We start from the raw sequence: 22,494 nt of genomic DNA, 5'->3' as shown, positions 1-22,494 counted from the left end.
GCAACTTCTTGCTTTGGCTCAACACCTCATGGTTGCTACAGAAGTTCTTAAAGTACATTCCCTGGACCAGAAGCATCAGCATCACCTGGGAACTTGTGAGAAATGCACATTCTCAGGCTCCATCTCAACTTACTAATTGAAACTCAAGCCCTCCAGGTGATTTAAAGTTTAGGAACACTGGTTTTGGAAAAAACACCTAGAAATTTGTAGCATGTCTTCTTTAGGAAATAAACTCAGTTATTCCATAAACAATTAATTGTTCTGTGCCTATGCCACATCACTATGCAAGGCACTGGAAAAGGTTAACTACAAATGTCATGAAATAATGATCAGGTCTGTGGTCTGCACATCGTAACCCCATTGCTATAGTTGGTGTTAAATCAATATTTATTGAATTCATTGGAATGTAAATACACCTAAGCCCCTGACTCCTGAAGACTTTGATGTATTAAATTTTAAGTGACATAACTTTCACTATTGTAGCAGCTGGTGCTCTCACTCCAATGAATAGAAAACATTGACAATGCATTTTAATGAATTAAGACTTTTTTCACCTTATGTTTAAAATTATAGATATAGGTATCTCTATGTAGAATTGAAAGCAAGAGTCTTCTCTATAGGCAATATATATATATTTCAGTCAGGAGAAAGGAAATATTGCTGAGATTATAAATCCTGGTTGATCCTGACAATATTGTATGCACTTTTACTTCAGCTGTATCTTGGTTGTGTAGACATACCTAGGCCTTGATATCTTCCCAACTTCCTAAATAGTTTGAAGATGGAAAAAGGATTCTGGAGCAGTTCCATCAGTGGCCTCACCCTTTTTGCCTAATTGTTATGTAAATCACCAGAGCAGCTATAGACCAATTAAGTTCAAAAGCGTACAGGTGGTCAGAGGAATGACTTGAAAAATGCGCTCCTCTTTTAAGGGGCCTTTTGTTTCTTAAAAAATAAAAAAAGGCAACAGGTTTTTAAATTTAATGTAGAAAAAGGCCAAAATAGTTGAAATGAAAGACATAGTCAAATAAAAATGTAGCCTGTGCCAGATGTAATCAAATTAAATGGAACGCTTCACAGGTGTTCCAAAAAATGTTCATAATGTTGTTGAAGAAAATGGCTTCCTTCATTTATTTATGACTTAAATACTAGGACAGGCTTTACATACAATAAAAATTCTTTAAAGAGCAGTGAAGTGCATGCCATTTCATCTCTGATCCCTATCTTTATGTTCTATAACTACTGCCATAAATACCGTTCAATCTTCACCATTACTGATAACTCTGTTACTTGGTTCCTATAGCCATAAATACAGATCACTGTGTGTCCACCCAGAAATCACTCCACGTGACCACATAAACAGCCTACACAGCTCATTTTAGAGAAACATGATCTGAAGTGAGTGAACTTGGACAAGAGACATGATAATACTTGAAAACAACTTCCATGCCTGGGAAGACTTTCATGTTTGAATTAATGGCTATCATGTGTCCCAGTATAAAGAGCCACATTTCTACATCTTTTCCTCCCTTTCACAAATTCCTACGTATCACAGTTTTTTCCACATGCCTTGTACTGAGCTAAGATTTGTGAGGAACAGAAAAAAATCAGAAGTACTTCCATTCCTCAAAGAAGTAAAAGGACAACAGAAGAGATGACAAATGTATAAATAGCTGTAAAGATGATAGAAAACAGCAATGTTATTCGAGAGCGCCCAGAAGTTTATTTGTAAAATGTTTCATGGCACTTTTTTACTGAGCACCTATTAAGTGCAGAAACAAAGATAAAAGCAAGCATGAAAAAGACGGACATATTACTTGACATCATGGGGTTTACAATCTGGATGGAAGACAGAACGAAACACATGAACTAAACATGAGAAGTATACATTGTGATGGAGGCAGAAGTCACAAATAAACAAAATATTTCAGAAATTTGAAATCTTTGAAAGAGATGTTCTTTAAAAAATTGTTCAGTGAGGAGCCAACTGGTAGGCAAGACAAGATGGCAATTAAGAAGAACATGGCTATGACCCAGCAATCCCACTCCTGGGCATATACCCAGAGAAAACCGTAATTCAAAAAGACACATGCTCTCCAGTGTTCATTGCAGCACTGTTTACAACAGCCAGGTCATGGAAGCAACCTAAATGCCCATCGACAGAAGATGCGGTACATATATACAATGGAATATTACTTAGCCATAGAAAGAAACAAAATTGGGTCATTTGTGGATGGACCTAGAGACATACAGAGTGAAGTAAGTCAGAAAGAGAAAAACAAATATCATCGTATATTAACACGTATATGTGGAATCTAGAAAAATTGTACAGGTGAACCAGTTTGCAAGGCAGAAATAGAGACACAAATGTAGAGAACAAACGTATGGACACCACGGGGGGGAAAGCGGCGGGGGTGGTGGTGGTGGATGAACTGGGAGATTGGTATTGACATATATATGCTAATATGTATAAAAATAGATAACTAATAAACTAGAACCTGCTGTATAAAAAATAAATTAAATTAAAAAAAAAAAAAAGAAGGATTTAGATAGAGGGCCTGGTCCAGAAAGAGAGCTATTACCAGAGATAACTACAAAGAGTACGGCCTAGGTGTGGTAGACTGGGGAGAGCTCAGTGGACCTGTTTATTCAAATTCCTAACTCTATCCTATTGTCTCTGCATGGCATAACAAACTTTGTTTACCAAACATTTGCTTTTCCTATATTTCTGTGAGTTGTCTTCCTCCCTTTGAAGACCCATATCCCTATCCCCTCCTCCTTAGCTCAGGATGGCCTATAAGCTTTAACTGCCTGCCTGTTTTTGACCCTCTCATGCCTATGTGAGGCTCCCATATGTACAAAATTAAATTTGTTTTCTCTCCTGTTAAGTCTTAATTAATAGATAAGCCAAAAGAATTTTAGAAAGGTAGAGAAACAATTTTTCCTCCCTCACATTCCCAGTTGTATTCCTGGCATCTAGGGCAGTAAAAAAAAGAAAGAAAGAAAGAAGCCGAATGCAAAAGACCACACATTGTTTGATTTCATTTATAGGTAATGTCCAGAAAAGGCAAATCTATAGACATAGAAAGCAGGTTAGTGGTTCCTGGGGGCTGGGATTGGTTCTGGGATTAACTGTCAACAGGCATGACAGTTTTGGGGTGATGAAGATGTTCTAAAACTGGGTTACGCTGATGGTTGCACGACTCAGTCAATTTACAAAATCATTACATGTTTTTTACAGTAAGTCATGGGAAACAGTGAGAACTGAAGCAAAAGATTTGATACTTTCTGGTCATTTAAAGACTGTTGTGGGCTACAGAGTGTAGGGCGTACTAAGGAAAGGGGTACAGGAGGCTGGAGGAGGGGATTTTGAGTCGGGGCCATAGTAGGTGGGATTTTAGGATGAGGAGATAATAGCTGAGGGGACCTGGGACGCTGAGCAGTGCTATTTCGGTTGCTCAGGACAAGGATGTGTGAGACATTTTTGATCCTTGATGGACCTTTCATAGTTGGATTACAGAAACCAGGTTTATATGTAGTGTTGATAGAACGAGGGAGTAGGGGGAAAACCTGATCATGGCTGAGACAATCTTGACCCTCCGTATTTTAACCTTATCATTTCATCTCCCTTCCACTCACGATATGCCACAATGTCGTTTGTCTTGATTTCCCGAGAGGACCAAAGACCTCTTTCTCTCAAGGCAGTTGTTTTTCTAATTAACCCTGCTCTTGGGGTACACAGCCGCACACACAGCACTCAAAGGTGTTAACTTGTTCCTGAGCTCCGAGTCATACTACAGATATTTATGGGATGGTGAGTCAGCTGTATGGGTTGTTTGTTAGCAAGTTGAGCAGAAGTGTGCGAATGCGGGCGTTAGCAAGCACTGTCTCTTTATGGTCCTGCTGTGAGGGCACATGCTCAAGGGAAGGCAAACCGAATGTAAGTGAAAGAGGACTCAGAGACTGACCAGAAAGGGGGGAATGGTTTTGTATCTGAACGTGTCAAGCATGGATTTCGTGTATTGGAATTTAGTTTTGGAGTATTACTCCTGCAGTGGCCAGAGGCCACAGTAAAAGATTAAGATGAGGACTCAGGGACCAGAGTTGCAACCTTGAACACTAGTCTGTTGTGGGGCTAAAGACAAACAGTTTAAACCCTTTGAGATTACAGACTTGCTTGTGAAAGGCAGGGACAGACTAGAACTGTGGTTTTAATTTTGCGGGGGTTAAGGTCCTTTCTAGTATGGGTTGCTAGGTATGGGTCCTTTCTGCAGAAAAGTATGCATCCGTGAATGCCAAGATGAAGAATACTGAACCAAATTAACTCAAAGGTGTCTTCCAAATCCATTCCTCCCTGTCAGTCTATGAAAGGATAAAAACGAACAAGTATGTTCAACTCTGCGCTTTTGATGACATATGTCACAGCAAACCTAGCTAGACTAATGCATCATCTGTCACTTGGGGTTGATTTCTTTTTTACACATTGAGGAAATCCCATTGCTGCTTCCCAAACTGTGAAGCTGCAGATAAAGAGGGTCACCTCTGCAAAATGAATGGAACTGTTTCTCTTAGTCATTGTACCTGTCCCTCTCTGTTCCCTACTTTTAACCTTTCCATCTGAATCCTTCAGTCTCTTTTCCCTCTAACTGTGGGAAGCCTAAAGAAGAGATGAAACGGAGGATCCTATCATATTTTAGTAAGCTAAATAATTTTAAACTTTATATTGGCACAGTTGAACCAGAGACCACAGGAGATGACTAGAAATTGAATAGAAATAAATGTATTAAAACAATTAGAGTAGTGGTAGACAGTGTCAAGAATGTATTGATAAGAAATCATTCATAAGCATTTAGTTATAAAGCGTGGACTTAATTTGTTAGGCTGTGCTGCCTTGGCTATAATTGTACAGTAATTTTCCAGGATATGGGAAAGTGGGAGAATATGACCTTCAAGGTAAGCCTGCCATTGCTGCCATTGGCAAGGTGGGTATAACTTAAAGGCTGTTTTCAATGGTTACTTCCTATTGTTCTTTTGTCATTGTTTCAGAATATATTAAAAATATAAGAATTTTGTGTTACCTTGCATATACCAATTTATGACTAATTCAGATTGACCTTCAAAAGTAAAAGAAAAGTAATCTGTGGTGATAAATTGATTACTCAGAAATTGTCTTTATATAGACACAATAAAGCATGAACATATTATTTTAATGTATTTTAAATTTTCTCTAGTACGTTTCCAAAAAAATAATATATTCCTGGTGACTAGGACTTTATACCCCTTCCTGTTTTTCTTCCATGACTACTTTTTTTTTTTTTTTGCGGTACGTGGGCCTCTCACTGTTGTGACCTCTCCCGTTGCGGAGCACAGGCTCCGGACGCGCAGGCTCAGTGGCCATGGCTCACGGGCCCAGCCGCTCCGCGGCATGTGGGAGCTTCCCGGACCGGGGCACGAACCCGTGTCCCCTGCATCGGCAGGCGGACTCTCAACCACTGCGCCACCAGGGAAGCCCCATGACTACTTTTTTTAAAAAGTATTTTCAAGAAGCAATGGGGTATGCATGGAGAATTTACTCCTAGGCAGATGGTGTGGTGCTGTGATACAAATTTTTCTTTAGCAGTAACTGGGAGAGAAGCCATGATTCACGGCTGTTAAGAGATAGGAGCCGTTTTTGAAGGAAGGAATTAATTGCACACACAGTGATGTGTAGGAGCATCCTACATTAACAGAAAAACACTTGTGTATGTTTTAAAAGAATCTCCAAGACTTAGCTCCTTTGTTTATTCACAGGGGTGATGGGTGAATATGAGCCAAAAATAGAAGTACAGTTCCCGGAAACGGTCCCGACTGCAAAAGGAACAACAGTGAAGCTGGAATGCTTTGCGTTAGGAAAGTAAGTCCTGGTTTCTCTTCTCCCTTGTCCTCCCTCCAGCTTGGGCAAGTGTAGAATTTTCTTTGCACTGTTCGCCGTGATGGTTTCTGAAGTTACTGAAAAGCAAGCCAAGCCTCTCTCGCTGTGATTCTGCGTGCGCATCTTTGATTTCGCCCTCTCATCATGGAGAGGGGATGTGTCATGGAACGAGAGGGATTAGGCTGCCACAATGGACATGGCCACAAAGGAGAGGAGAATGGGCAGTTCTGAAAAAGTGCTTTGTTTTATTACAATGACCTGTAATGTACATGTAACCCAGAATGATAGGAAAATAATGGCCTTCATTTGAGGTACAGTGAAGTTGACTGTTTGGAAAAATGTGGACTTTCATTCGGGTCCCAGTTTATGGAATATGCATCAAACTTGTATTTCTTTTTAAATTGCCCGTCTCTTCTTTCTACTGTTCTGAAAATTTTACTTTATTGCAGTATAGTTGATTTACAGTATTGTGTTAATTTCTGCTGTACAGCAAAGTGAGTCAATTATACATACATATATGTATTCTTTTTCATATTCTTTTCCATTATGGTTTATTACAGGATATCGGATATAGCTCCCTATGCTATGCAGTAAGAGCTTATTGTTTATCCATTCTCTATATACTGCTTTGCATCTGCTTATCCCAAGCTCCCAATCCATCCCTCCCCACCTCCCTCCCCCTTGTCAACCACAAGACTGTTCTCTATGTCTGTGAGTCTGTTTCTGTCTCATAGATAAGTTCATTTGTGTCATATTTTAGATTCCACATGTAAGCAATAGCATCTTCTTTCTACTTTCGATTTCGATTTCCTTCTGCTTTGGATAGAGATTGGTAAGACCTGATATTCTCTAAGAGAGTCATTATTTTACAGAGTCATCTGAAAATTATTCACAATTTTATTATTCAATCTGTGGAGTCTTCTTAGATAAGCCCACTTGGAAACCAGTTAGATTTTCCGTTACAGTATCTGTCGGAGGGCATAAGGGAGATGAAAAGCAGATCAGTTAAGATTTTGCCAGTAACCCTGTAAGAAAGGTTTGGCATCAGTGATAAAAACTGTCATCTGAAATAAGAATTTTTTGGTCATCTATGTACTTTAATGATGCACGTGAATCTCTATGCCCAACCCCACCTATCTGGCTAACTCACTGCTAACTCCTTATCCTTTTCCTGTACCCAAATGTTGGCTAAGGCAGCAACACTAACTTTTACTCACCCGCTGTGTCAGCATGTAATCTATATTCACATGATTTTGTGTTTTACAGCAACCATGGAAGAAAGCTGTTGCTTTTTATTTTCAATTTTATTTTTAACTCTAAATGAAGGATTCTTTTGGTTTTCCTGTTTTCAAGTCATGGCAGTATACGCTGCAGTAGTATCTTTACTTTGGTGCTGAAAAATACAGTGATCATTTCCTATGTCCTGAAAACTTACCCCGTTAAATAAATTATGACATTGCTGTAGGATTGAACACTGTACCAACATTAAAAGTCAAGTTGTAAAACAACATGTGAAGCCTAGAAAATGCCCATGGTTTATTACTAAGAGACTAAAAGCAGATTGCCAAACAGTAGAAGATGGTCCTGGTTTTTATTGTATATAAATATATATTTATATATATATTAGGAAACTTAATTCAAAGAAAAGATGAGAGAAGGTAACTGGATAGGCTAGAAATGTGTTTGGTGAACTCTGCAAGGTGACACCTTGAAAAATCTTCTGTGGAGGAAGACAGCAAAATTTATGTTGTTCCCACTTCAAAGGGGGTATGAATTACACACTATTCACGCTGCTTGAATGGCACTAGAATGAAAACAAAGGACCCAAATTGGGCTCCTCCAATCTACACAGAAATGTTTGGGTATGCACATCCGGCTGCGGAAACACATCATCACGGCCCGCTTAAGAGCAGAAAGACTATCTCTAAGTAGAGTTATTTGTAAAGGCACGTATTAAGTATCTATCTCATCACATGTAAAGATACCCATAATGTACTTTTGATAGAGCCCTTTCTGCCTTTCCAGTTAGTGTCTGCCTAATGAACTTAAGTGCTTCTAAAACAAGTATAGTGGAGTTGATGGCTCTAATTTTTTAAATACCATCTCAGGTTTTCCAGAGAAGATTAGCAAGTCTTTAGTGTAATTACTTGTCTGTGTGTGTTTTTGTAAAAAATAAATATGTAAACAATTGTATCCCCTGCTAGGAAGCCGCAATCTTAAAAGCTGTGGTTAGCTCACTAAACCATTGATTTGCAGATTCAGTGATGCCCTTGCAATTTAAGATGCGTCCTAAAAGTTTCAGCTGGAGGATGATAGATGTCTTGAGAGTACTTAAAGACCTCACAGATTGTTTCTATCCTTATCTCACTACTTAAGTAAAGTTTCCTGAAACCACCCTCCTAATGGACTGCTACAAGTTGATAAGGTTCCACAGAGAGTGTCCCAAGAGGCAGCAAGTAGAAAAGCTGCCAGTTTCTTGTCCCCTGAGCCTTGAAACTGACACATCACTTCTGCCTTATTTCAGTAATCCAGGTAGCCAAAGAACCCACGAGTTTCAAGGAGAGAGGGCCCTGGACCTCATCTTAGTGGAAGGCATCTTTAATTCTCCACATTTGTGCATGGACATTTTTATTTTCATATTTATGATTTTAAAAGAAACAGATGCACTAGAAAAAATAGAATGAGCATATAAAAATCTGTTTTTATTTCATTGGTAATATTGCATATGATATAGATTAACTTATTTAAGGTTAAGAAAGGTTATTTGATTTTAAGGAAAACACTAAGTATGTAATAATACTGGAGATGCAGATATCACTAAAATCATAATAGTGATATGTGAATAAATGACATTTGGGGAGCATTGTCTAGTGTGAGCTAATAATGTTTAGAGGCAAGAAGGAAGGGATTGGAAGCAGCATGGCTTCAAATAAAAGAAACAGTCTCTCTAACTTGATTCACTGCCATTTCTTCTTGCTATCAGTCCAGTACCAACTATTATCTGGAGAAGAGCTGATGGAAAGCCGATAGCAAGGAAAGCCAGAAGACACAAGTCAAATGGAATTCTTGAAATCCCCAACTTTCAGCAGGAGGACGCTGGTTGGTACGAATGTGTGGCAGAAAATTCAAGAGGGAAAAACATAGCAAGGGGACAGCTGACTTTCTTTGGTAAGACTGTGATTCCAGTTTATCATTTGTTGACCTTCCTGGTATTAACATTATAAGCTGGGGGGTTTGCATTCAGGTTTTTTCAGAAGGATTGTTCGAAATAGGATCGTGGAAAACCCTTGGTTTGCTGATTAATTAGCATGCCCTGGGTGATTCTGGGTGGGGAGAGTGAGGATGGGGGGCAGGGATGGAAGATATAGGCTGATACGTTTGGGGGATAGAAATTAGTGTGAACACACTTGCAAAGGACCTATTTTCTCTCCTGCCATCAAGCTGTAAAACTGACACAGGAAACGTTTTGTTATTCCTGCTCCTGTTTTTTTTTTGTTTGTTTTTTTTTTTAAGCTCTCTGCTTTTCTTCATTCGAATTTTGATTTGGAGTTTGTGTTAATCCTTTGTAATTGCTCCTGTTTGGTAGTGATTTAATATGGTACTATGAACATTTCAAAATGCACATTGTCCAAATTTAGTTCTTACCAGAGTGGAGCATGACAAATCTCTCTCACCCCAAAGACTTTTTCTGCGCAGCTGCTCCTATTCCAATCGAATCATCGGCATTGATCCAAACATAATATAAATGTAAAACCTCTAGCAAGTGGTCATCAATTGAGCCTATCTTGGAAACCCTGTTAGGGTATTGATTTGAAATCCATAAAGGGATTTCATCGGATAGGCATTTTGAAAGCAAATTGAGTTCTCCTAAATTGGAACATGCCTGAATCCCATCTGTCTGGGGTATTGAAAATAAATATTATAGATCGATAAGTATTCAAGAATGGCTTAAATAAACAACAGTGTATATTAAAAGGTTGAGAGCAGTTCTTTAGGCAGGGGCAAGTTGTAGCAAAGGCTTTAAACCTTCCTATTTCTTGCAGTAACTAATACCACGAAAGTGTATTTATTTCATCAATTCTTCTTCCAAAGCGTTTTGGTTTTAAGATATGGGGAAAGAATTTTGTTCAGTAATCATGTAAGGTTTTTTAGAAGCATGATTAGAAACTGGGCGGAGATTTTGAATATCAGCTAGCCTTCAGCAACCTCCCCCATCTGATCCTCAGCATTTTGGACTCCTACTTCTGACATTGGCCAGTTGGTGGAAGAACACACATGATTTTACCAAGTGCTTCACATGATGACTTCAGCACCAGTTGTTTGAATAAATTTGCACTCTTTTTAAATCACTCATCTTCCTTCAGCAATAAAGGACCAACTCTACTCATGCCCGATGACAGACTTGTTGCTTGATCTTTGCTCTTTCATAAACTGTCATGGTTGATACCTTATTTGATTGGTTGAAAAGCAAAAGACATCACAGTTCATTGGCTGGAAAAACATAAGACTGAAGGTTACAGATTTGTTCAGTGAGATGCACTTGCTGTCTTTTTTAAGTGTTTAGGGTACATTTTTCTCTCCAGTGTAATAATTATTTCTCCTGTATCAGGTAGGAACAACCTGAAAATATTCAGGTAAATGACCAATTTTTTTTTTTTAATTAGTTGGGTAGATATTTCCATCCAGTGGCGGTGGTTCCTAAGTGTTACTTGTGTTGCTCGAATAATTGATTGAAGTCATTTTTCACTTTCATGATTTTCTTTGAAGTGAAATATCTGTTTCACTGTGTTAAAAAGGTGTGAAATCGTCTGTTACCAGGAGATGACATAGTGCTTTCTGGTAGGTCAAAGGTTTTCTGCACGAGAAATAGAAGAGTCCAGTGTTACTGTTCTGGAAAATCAACCTTGTCACTGGCCTCCAGCCTTTTATAGTGAAAGGTTTTTTCAGGGATCCTGCCTGGAGATGAAAATCAGGTCCTAACGGTGTTTCCCTTTTAAAGGAAGTTGTCTGCATCCACGCATGGAGAAAAAAGCAGAATGAAATTTGCCTACTTTCTGAAGATAACTCAGCTTTTTCCTCAGTTGTCAACCACCCTAGGTGTTAGAAGCTTGTCTAATAAGTTGACTTTCATGGTGCTGGGCTTTTGCATCTATGTTTATTCTTTTGTTTATCCTCAACTAGAGTATCAGCTAGTTGACACAGAAACTATCAAATTGTTTTCATTGTCACAGGAGAGCTTAATTATACAAAAGTGCTTGGCTGTCATTTTTTTTCTTTCTTTTTATATATTTTTTCTGGTATCTAGTGGGTTTGTCCAGTGCTGCGTTCCTGATATCCAGCTGCCTAGATCTCCAAGTTAAATGAGTTATTATCATTAAAGTCACCATATATTTCACAAAAGGGGAGAAAGTAGCCCCAGTCACTTATCCACGAACGTTCTATCTTTGTTAACAAGAAAATTTCTTACAACATTAAGATGTGCTGTGCTCAGGGATTATAAACCATGGGTTTCAGCTTAGAAACCTGCTTCTCCTTTTTGGTTCCAAGTTGCTGCATCCCATTCATCACCTCTTCACTTCAACAACAACGGACAGGTGTGCTCACTTCTGTTCTGGCCTGACAAATTGGCAATTTCTCTGATCCTGCCCTAAAACCCTTTCACCTTCCTCCAAAGGCCTGCTGGGCATGGTTCCATTGCTCCTACGTTCCCTGTGTCAGGATGAGAGAAGCCCCTGTTCCTGGTTGGTGTGTTTCCACTGTGGCTGTGTCTTTAGGTTAGCATGTGCTACTCGTGGCTGGGATATGGGAAGAACTGAAACTAGTTCAGACATAAAACATTTTTACCCATCTCCATTTTCCCAATATATTTTGCCATGACCTATACTTGTCTGTGTGGTCTAATTTTAATCTGCTCTTTCAGATATTTTTCAGCATAAAAAACTTCCTAAAAAATAGATCTGTTAATATATTCAGGGTTAAAATACTACAGATCTTTGTTACTTAAAGATTGACATTTTCTAAAATGACTTTAATATATTATTAATTTGTTCAAAAGAAATTTTTATTGCCTACCATATGGCAGGCAATGTTGGGCACTTAGGGTTGTAAGACAAATCCCTGCCTTCAAGGAGCTTGTCTTTTACTAGAAACTGATGGGAAATTTACTATTAAGCAAATAAATGAACTAGAAAATTTCATAGTGTGGTAAGAGTTGTGAAGAAAATGAGTTGGATGATATGATAGCATATAACTAGGAGCAGAAGAAAGGCTTCATAAGATAAGGTAGTCAGGGAAGACTTGTCTGAGATTTGACTTTGGAGCTGAAACCTAAAGGATGCAAAAGAGCCAGGCTTTCAAGGAGTGGTACATTCCAGGCAGAAGGTAAGGAAGTACAAAGGCCCTGAGACAGGAAACTACTTAACATTGCAATTAACACTGCATTGTGAGATGTAACAAGGAAGCTAGTGTAACTTAGTCATGGTGAGAAAGGGCAAAAGGTTTGGAAACATAGGAGGGTGACAGATGATGCAGTATCTTGTAAGCCAGCCACAGAGTTTGGGATTTATTCTGATCATAACGGGAAACCAGTGGAGGATTTTAAGCAGGGGAATGACTCAATCACATTCATGCTTTTAAAAGACCACTCTGGTTGTTTTGTGATGACTAGATTATAGGGAACCAAGAGTAAAAGCAGGACAACCGGTCAAGAAGCCAACCAGGTGAGAGAGGTTGGTGGCTAGGACTCAAAGAAGGAAAATAAATGGAGGCTTGACGTATATTTTGGAGTTAGAATGAGTAAGACACTCCCGAGTCATTCCTACACTTAGCCATTTTATAGGTAAGGAAATTGATTCCCAAAGAGAAAATGTTACTGATTGAAGTTACATGGTTATATAGAGCTAGATTCCAAATGCTATGCCTGTTCCTTCATGCTAGAGGTTCTCAAACTTCAGTGTGCTTTAGAGTAATCTGAAAATTTTATTAAAATACAGAATACTGCATTCAATCCCCAGAAGTTCTGATTCTGTAGAACTAGGGTGGGACCTGAGAATTTGTATTTCTGTTAAGTTCCCTGGTCATGCTTGTGCAGCTTGTCTGGAGTCCACAGTGTAAGAACCATTGCTCTCGTGCTAGGCTGTTTTCAAGTGGTAGAGTGAATCCTAAGATTAAATTACATGCAAGCAAAGGTGTTCCTGCTTCCCATGAAAGCTAGCAGCTTGCTGTCACATCAAGCATTATGGCCAGTCTACATAGACAAAGTAGGAGGGTGCTAAAGTAATTATCTTTGAAAAAAGGAAAAGGAAGTATAAAATGGATTTAATTCACTTGATAATTATTCATCTTTCCACCTCATTATGTCTGTATAGTCACTTCCTTTTTGCACAAATAGACCAATAGAGTAACATCATTTAGAAGAATGAAGCATGAACTAAAGGAACCTGATATTTAATGCCTTTTGTTCGGTTTCTCCTATATGTAACGGGTGTTAAGAGAGTAAAATCATCTTCACCGTGAGGAAATAGGGAATATAATATTTGAGCGGTGAGCAGGCTGTTGTTCATAGAATCCTATAATGTTTGAGCTGGAAGGATCTACTGGGGCCAACTCATTGATTTTTTAAAATTTATTTTTATTTTTGGCTGTGTTGGGTCTTCGTTGCTGCGCGCGGGCTTTCTGTAGTTGTGGTGGGCGGGAGCTACTCTTGGTTGCGGTGCGTGGGCTTCTCATTGCAGTGGCTTCTCTTGTTGCGGAGCACAGGCTCTAGGCGTGCGGGCTTCAGTAGTTGTGGGGCGAGGGCTCAGTAGTTGTGGCTTGCAGGCTCTAGAGCGTAGGCTCAGTAGTTGTGGCGCACTGGCTTAGCTGCTCCACAGCATGTGAGATCTTCCTGGACCAGGGCTTGAACCCATGTCCCTTGCATTGGCAGACGGATTCTTAACCATTGCACCACCAGGGAAGCCCTTCTCTTTGATTTTTATAAGTTTAAAAAAAAAGAAAAAGAAAAAAAAGGCCCAGAGACATAAAATAACTTACCCAAGGTGATAGAATGAGTGAGAATCAGAGCTATGACTAGACCTGCTCTTCCTGTGTTCCTTTTCCTGCCAATAAGACATTTTAATAAAATAGGTAAAGGGAAAAAAAATTCATCAATCATCCAGATACTTCTGCTTATTTTCCACAACCAAAGACATACATTAAAACATCCAGTTGAACAGTTGACTTATTCACTTCCTATTTTCCAAGGTGATCACCTGATTATTGAGTCCAAAAGAGCTCTTCTTTATTTTCCTCTCCAACTTACATCTGTGACTATATGTCTAGACCTTGTAGGCCATGGTCCTTTGGCTCTAAAGGCAAAACTGTAGCCATGATGACACTGCACATGGTGTTGGATTATCTGGAAGGTCAGAATACAGAAGCATCGTGTAGCATCTCATGCTAATTTCCCCACAGATGTGCTATGTATATGTGATCACTAGGTAATATTCAGCCCCACAAAGTGGCTTAAAGGATCGAGTGACCAAAACATGAACACAGCAGATAAGGTTATCCTGCAGTAAAGCTATAGTCTGCTTAACTGTCCTGGACAGAGCTGATCTCGAGGCCCTCCGTTTCCTTGAGTGTCACTTCAGATAGTCAACAATTTTTGTTTCCTTCACTTCAGCTGGTAGTTCCAATTAAGTGGGTTGGTGCAATTTTTCTAGGGGTGCACATTGAAACATTTTGTAAATAATGGTCAGTGGGAAGTAATACAGGAGTAGGGTTATAGGGTCCTTACCCCACGAGAAGCTTCAGACCCGGGAAGAAAAAGTCACATCAAAGACAATGTAGTGAAATGCAGTTCCATTCCCTTACTCTGTCATCACAGAAGGCAGAAGTAGCTGTTACAATTTTTATCTATCAAGGAATATTGTTTAAATTTACTTGTAGCAAGTTTTGCATACATAGATTCATTTATCTGAAAGTTTCCGTGCTTCTCTAAAGCTGGAGTCCAAAAATTTTGGATTTCAGGTCCCCTTTTCACTCTGAAAGATTATTGTATACTCCAAAAAACTTTTGCTTATGTGGGCTATTTCTACCAATATATAGCATATTAGAAATTAATCCCGAGAATTTGAGTACTTTATTTTAAAATGACAACAGTATAATCAGTGCATATTAACATAATTAACGTATTTTAAGAAAACTGTATTTTCCCAAACAAAAAAGAGGGATGTTGTTTAGGTTTTTGCAAATATCTTTAACGTCTATCTTAGCAGAAAAAACTAGATTCTGGTATGTGCTTCTGTATTTAATCTGTCACGATTGTTGTTTTGGTTGAAGTGTACGAAGAAAATCTGATCTCACACAGATGTGTAGGTGGAAAGAAAGGCTCTCATGGACTCTCTGAAAGAGACTTGGGGAACCCCAGTGGTCCTGAGACCACACTTTGAGAACCATGGGTCCAAAAGAATACTCCCTTCTCCATTGACAGTAGGGGCATAGTTTGAGAGCCTGTCAGGAGAGCACAGACGTTGAAGCCAAGCAAGGCCTGTGTACCAGTCCTAACTGAGCCACATTCTGAATCTGGACTTTAATGTGTCTGGACCTCATCTGTAAAATGGGGACAATGACACTTAATTTGCAGGTTATTATGAGGTTGAGAAATAACATATATAAAGTGATGCTGATTGAGATATTATGTAAGTACTTTAGTGTTTGTGATTGGTAGTACTCTGCTCAGAAGGTGAATAGGGGATGGAGAAAGGAATGTATTTAAACCAGTAAGAGCACATTCAGAGAAACAGTAGGCAGTGACCGAGTTGAGGATTAAAAATAAACATAAAGAAATTAGTCTGTGTTAAACTAGATAATAGCTTGGTTTGTTTGGGTGGCAGTGGGCTTGGTGAACCAGCCTTAAGACCTTTTTCATGAACATATGGCTAATTTCCAATCCTTTTTTATTCATTGATTCATTTCTCAAGTTCTGAAATGACTACAGCACATCCAGGAAGAAAAGAGAAAATGTATGCTCTTATAGAAATTAGGTAGGAGTAAAAGAGTTAAACCAACCCGTTCAAAACAATACACGTGATGGCACAGAACAGTTTTGCTGTTCGTGCCCTATGAGCTGTATGTGTTCAGGAGGATAGCAGTTGACAGATCAGGGAAGGCTTCGTGGAGGAGGTGTTTCCGCAGAGTGAACACTGGGTAGGGATGAAGGGGAGGAGAACATTCCAAAAACACAAGTTGTTTTGAACAAAGATATGAGGCAGGAGCTGGCTTATTGGATTTGAGAACAAAGAAGACCCTCATTTGACAGGAGCTGTGTGTTCACTGGGCATACTTGGACAGAAAGTGAGAGAACTAGGTAGAACCAGATGACAGAGTACTTTAAATATTAGCCTAAAAATATGAAATGATGGCAGTGTTCTCTTAATTTGTACAACATTTACAGTGTGCAAAGCACGTTCGCACATCCTATCCATTATCTCATGCATGGATTACTTCCTACAATCATATCTGTTTAATATATTAATGAGTACCTATTAATAGAAACGTACCTGCTTTGGGTTACCCTTAAGTGCGCCTTCACATTGTTGGTTTTTATATTCTTTGTGGCTTATCATTGTTACCTGTGAGACAGTTGGCCTGGTGGCACCTCCTCTGCCATTGCCAGGAGTAAAAGTACAGTGCAACTTACACAGAGATGAAGAGATCTCAAATAGGAGAGTCTGAGCGAAACAGTAATTAACAGAGAACCCAGGAGATCCAAGAATTCAGATGGTTCAAGAGGTAATTAAAGGTTTAGCACATTAAAGTCAGAAGGGACTTTAAACACCATCAAGCCCAGCCTCCCCTTGATTCAAATGAGAAAATGTGTGCACTCAATCTCCAAGTTCCAAATTCAAAGCTCTTTCTACAAAAGGACAAGATTTAGATACCTCAAAATAGTACTTTTCAACATGTATGTATTTTTAAATTGTCACGTTACTTTTTTAAACATGAAATTTTCAATATTTAAAACAAAGCAAGGCTGTCCTAGTTGAAGGATGTCCCTCCCAAGAACTCTCTGAGCATCATAGGACTGAATTTGAAAACCCTCATTAGCAGGGATCCCCAACCCCCCGCCACGGGCCGGTACCAGTCCGTGGCCCGTTAGGTACAGCAGGAGGTGAGCGGCAGGCTAGTGAGCAAAGCTTCACCTGTGTTTACAGCCGCTCCCCATCGCTCACGTTACCACCTGAGCTCCACCTCCTGTTGGATCAGCATAGGCATTAGATTTTCAGAGAAGCGCGAACCCTACTGTGAACTGAGCGTACAAGGGATCTAGGTTGCGTGCTCCTTATGAGAACCTAACGCCTGATGATCTGAAGTGGAGCTGAGGCAGTGATGCTAGCACTGGGGAGCGGCTGCAAATACAGATTATCATTAGCAGAGAGGTTTGACTGCACTGAGACCATAATAAATCAATTGCTTGCAGAAACACTATCAGTGAGTGGCAAGTGACAATTAAGCTGCATCTTATGGAGTAGACTGGACGTAAGGAACACACTTTGGGTGTCACTGTCTCCCATCACCCCCAGATGGGACCATCTAGTTGCAGGAAAACAAGCTCAGGGCTCCCAGTGATTCTGCATTATGGTGAGTTGTATAATTATTTCATTATATATTACAGTATAACAATAATAGAAATAAAGTGCATAATAAATGTAATTCGCTTGAGTCATCCCAAAACCATCCCCCGCCGCCAGTCCATGGAAAAATTGTCTTCCACAAAAGTGGTCCCTGATGCCAAAAAGGTTGGGGACCGCTGCTCATTAGGATATTGATTGCTGGTGTTGTGTGGGGAGTGGATGAGAGCCTGAAGTCAGAGGACTGGAGATTATGAGGGGAGATCAAATTTGGACCCTAGCACAGAACACAGTATGAGTCTTTCATGTGAAGCTCGTCCTTCCTTTTAGTGACTTCTGCAAATGAGAAGTTGAGGGTTTAAGAGGAAACTATAACAATAAATTGGAAGACGCTCTACAGTAAGGTTGGAAAATGAATAGTTCAAGTGCCAATACCGGGAATGTTGGATTCAAGGTAAAGATATTGACAGTATCTCAATGATTCTTGTCAACAGTATAAGAATTCCAGCTGGAGATAAAGATTTGGGAAGCAACTGTATATATGGTAAACTGAAGCCAAGTAATTATCTTCAGGCTCATAGAGCTCACTATCAGTATAATTCTTAAGTAATGTTAGCCAAACCTCTGCATTCCTTGGACATGATTCATCTTCTCCAAGACTGTATAAGCAGCCAGAAATAATTTTGAATGCCCACAGGTCGTCATCCTAATAGCAATTTAAATTGTTTTTCCCCATTAATATCCTTTCTTTAAAATTTTTAACTTTCTAAGGTCTAAGGCTCATGATGGCATTTCTTTCTACCAGAAATTTCTGGTTTTGGACAGTCAGAGAGCCAGATATGTCTGAGCATTGTTTAACCACTAAATTCCAATTATATCTATCTGCAAATATAAATTGTTATTGGATAAGATGCTTGCATGATTCCAGTGGCTGGAATACACATTGACTTAGGTCATTTCTGGCAGTTACTGATCTAAAGATTGAAATGAAGAGCTTGTTCATTTATCCAAGAGACTAACAGTGTCACAGGGTCAAATAAAACACAACCATTTAACCTTATATTTCAATTTGTATCTTGAGAACAAGACTTAAGATGTTTTAGAGGAGAGATTGTCTTCTATTCAAACCTTGAAAGAACATGAATGGCCAAAACAGATGGTTCTGTTTTAATATGTGAATATGATTAATTCTGTTTAGTATTGGAGATCTATATATATAATGCCCCAAAAGGCATTTAGACACAACCTTCTTCCTGAAATAATAGGGCTGAATCAACCTGTTCAAGCCTTCCTTGGAGCTATTTTTCAGACACGGAGTTATAAAATGTAGTTGAACCTAGATATTAAGTGATAAATACAATGGACCCAAATACATTATCAAAAACAAGTTACAGGAAACAATATTTTCTATTATGCACTAAAATGGACCATTTGTCATCCAAGCACTTTGAACTGGGTGACCCAAAGAGCTATGTAGAGATATGAATAATTTCCATCAGGCACAGGACTATTCTATTACAAAAAACTCACCCACTTAGAGATGATTCATCCAATCTAAGTGAGTGGCAGGAGCAACCTTCACTGTGTGGGCTTTTGCCCTGTAGATCTGCAGTTGGCATGTTAAAAAAAAACGTTATCTCATTCTTTGCCGTTTATATAATATCATATTCCAATCGTGATCCCCCTGGGCCCATGTCCAGATATTGACTTCAAGAGGAACATGTTTATATCATTTCAAATTTGGCATATATGAATTCATTTTGCTTCGGGAGGAATAGGTTTTTAACCATTCAAATTTGGTTTCCACGAATTAATTTTACTTAAAAAAAGGAAAGTACCTGACGATGTCTCACAAAGGCTGAATTTGCTGTTGATTTCACCTTGACCAGCACAAATCACTACCACGGAGCATTCCTGTCGAGCACCTTAACCTTCATAACCCTGTTGCAAGAGACAGAATGAGCCCTCAGAAGTGTTTAATTAGTTAGAACTTTGCAAGGTCTTTTCAAAATACTCTCAAAGCTCTCCCTTCCCTTCCCCATCTCCTTTTTGAGATTGCAAGGTAGTGCTTCCAGCTTTCTGTATTTTTGAAAGAAAGCAATGAATAAGCCCAAGAGTTACAGGAAATCTATGACATTGAAATCTCTGTCTCTGCACATCGTTTTGATGTTCCCTTTTTGAACTTCAACTTGACATTGCTTCATAAGTTACATTTGCCCTTCCATTATTTTTTTTCTTCCTCACTCTCTTTGAAAAGTTTGGCTTAGTTTTTACTATTCCACACAGATTTCTGTAGCTTTTCTTTTTTGCTTTGTTTTCATAAACTCTGTGGGGGGTAAATATTCAGCAGGGTGAATGTGAAATCAGGCAGACAACTGCCATTAGCCTTATCAGGATGGCACATCAGATTTTCCAGGCAGAGAACTCAAAAGGTGTCTACCTTTTGAGCTCCTTTGCATTAGCAGCAGGAAGATAAAGAAAAATGGTAGGCTTGCAGCTCTTTCAAGGATAAAGGTTATAACCCTTCGTTCAAGTTAATACTTGTTGATGTTATAACTTTTTTGAAAGTTGACCCTTTCAGCCTCTCCGCATATGCAGCAATGCATCATCCCCATCAGTAGAGGATTTGTAAAATTGTGTTTTGCTCTTTGAAAAACATGAAATTGCTTATAGAGGGGTAAAAGGAGAAAGCAGGATTTATTCAGGGACCTAGAGACCTCTGCTGGTTAAGTGACTTGTTAGTGTTTTTCCAGTTTCATTTATTGCTGGGAAGATAAGAGAGCTTGGCCTCAACACTAGTCATTTCCTTTTCAATTAAATTACGGATGATCAGTAGCCTCACTGAATAAAGATACTGAGGTCAAGTCAGCAAAGAGACGAGTTAAGAATATTGAGTAGCATCTTCTAATTAAATACTGATACCAGTTCTGACTGTTAGGTTTACATTGGTAGGCATTATCCTATGGAAGTGCCTTGTTACAAGATAACATTCCAGAATGACAGCTGTGCTTCTCTCCTGCATGAACTTTGTGCTGAGGGTCTTCTGCCTAAATATGTTTGCCATTATAGTTACCAACGGCACGAATTGTGCTTTAGGGGAGGCTTGCTATTGATGAAGACTTTTTAGGGAACGTTGGTTAACATTGTCTTTATCTCCCTTAAGAACAAGGAAAGAAAATATGACCTTCATTGAAGCATGAAAAATTAGGCATAATTTGGGTGGGGAGAGTGGAAGAGGGCATTGGGCAGTGTGGGAATTAAGTGCTGTCTTGAATTCCTGTGTTAGACTGTGGGCAGGACTTGATTTCCTGAGAAGGTTTTGGTAAAAACCAGGACTCATTCAGAGATTTGGAATTCCAGGCCCATACACTTGTGGATAACATTCTATCAATATGAAAGAAGTCAATAGTAGAAAATGATGATAACCTCGAAGGAGAAAGGAGTCACAAAAAGTATCCGTATGATGTGTGTGAGAGACACCCAGAAATATAGTGCCTTAAATAAGAAGCTTATTTCTCTCCCATGTATCTCTCCAAAAATAGGCAGGTGGGTCTGCTGCTGCTTTCCTCCACAAGGTCATTCAAGGGCCGAGGCTGGCAGGTCAGCATTTTCATCCTACATAACTTCATCTCTGAGCCCAAAGCTGTTTCAGTTGTTACTTTTTCCAATCAGTGGGGAAGGGCAGTGAGAGTCCAGGACAAGTATCTTTAAGTCAGTAACCTGGAAGTTGCTGTCATCACTTTCATACACACCACATATCATTGGTATGAACTTAGGCCCATGGTTACCACCAGCTGCAAAGGAATCTTGGAAATGCAGTGTGTAGCTAGAAAAAACATGAGCCCAGCTAAAAGTAGTAGGCTGGTGGGGGGAGATTTCTCTTATTAAAAGGAAAAAAGGAAGAATAGATATTTGGGGGGAAGGGCAGTTAATTTTACCATATGACTCATGGTAGTGTTATTCACATTCAGAGTTGGACATAGGGTGGGGTGTTTTCTAAAAGCACCCCCTGAACTTCTACCCAGCTTTATAATTTGCATAACCTCTGGAAAAGGAATTTTATTATAAGCCTGTTTTTGTCCCTTGATATGATAAACATGGATTGAACATACACTGAATGTATGTCTCTGCTTTGTGAACTGCTATAGCTCAACCTAATTGGATTCAAAAAATAAATGACATTCATGTGGCCATTGAAGAAAATGTCTTCTGGGAATGTAAAGCCAATGGAAGGCCCAAACCTACATACAGGTGGCTGAAAAATGGTGAACCACTGTTAACTCGGGTAAGCAACTGGGTGATGATTGTGTCTTAATATTTACTGTAATGTTGAATGTGGTGTTGTTGCTATGGAAACAGAAAAATGACCAGTTGTCTCCAAAATAGTATGCAGCCCAATGCCATAAATAGTGGAAAAAGTGAAAGCGAATGCAGGTGATAAATACAAACGGTACATAAATCTGATTCTCCAGCCTTGTTCAACCTTTGGTCTTCAGAGATTAACATCTCTGGCTTTACAATTGGAAAGTTATGCTGAAGGTCTGGAACATGTAATTGTGCTAAGACACAAATTTGCGTGTATGCTAGACGCGAATGAGTGAGTAACACCTTTCAGCATCCAAATTCTCCCCTTCAGTGTGGTTTTATTATCATCTTCCGTCCGAGGAGACTAGTGGACAACATGGTCCAGTATGTTCACCAGCAAAATGCCCACTCTGCCTCAGACGTTTAGCAATGCCATATGCAAGCTCAAGACTAACATCTCTAATGCAACAGAAATAGAAGAAAAACTAAAAGTGATGAGTGAGGCGGGAGGCACCAGCCTATAGGCCCTGAAGCAGGCAGTAGGAGCTGAGAGCTCAGGTATAAAAAAAATCCTCTCTGGAGACAAGGGTACAATATCCTTGTGCAAAAGCAAACAAACTGCTGCCTGGCTTAATAGGACTCTGTGACGTAAGAGAGGTAAAAGGT

General features: G+C 39.3%; 1 protein-coding gene across 8 annotated transcripts in view; it reads left to right on the top strand.

Moving 5' to 3' along the window:
* Positions 1-22,494, top strand: part of CNTN4 (contactin 4) — a 973,761-nt gene that overhangs the window by 792,764 nt on the left and 158,503 nt on the right. For all 8 annotated transcript variants that reach the window (XM_060307736.1, XM_060307734.1, XM_060307732.1 and 5 more), the window contains 3 exons: positions 5,791-5,893; positions 8,895-9,079; positions 21,672-21,808. In XM_060307736.1, the coding sequence (XP_060163719.1) occupies positions 5,791-5,893; positions 8,895-9,079; positions 21,672-21,808 (425 nt within the window). The remainder of the gene's footprint in view (positions 1-5,790; positions 5,894-8,894; positions 9,080-21,671; positions 21,809-22,494) is intronic.

Source organism: Globicephala melas, chromosome 11, assembly GCF_963455315.2.
Source record: "Globicephala melas chromosome 11, mGloMel1.2, whole genome shotgun sequence".
NCBI lineage: Eukaryota > Metazoa > Chordata > Mammalia > Artiodactyla > Delphinidae > Globicephala > Globicephala melas.
The sequence above is the reverse complement of the archived record's forward strand: the minus strand, read 5'-3'. Positions and strand labels throughout refer to the sequence as shown.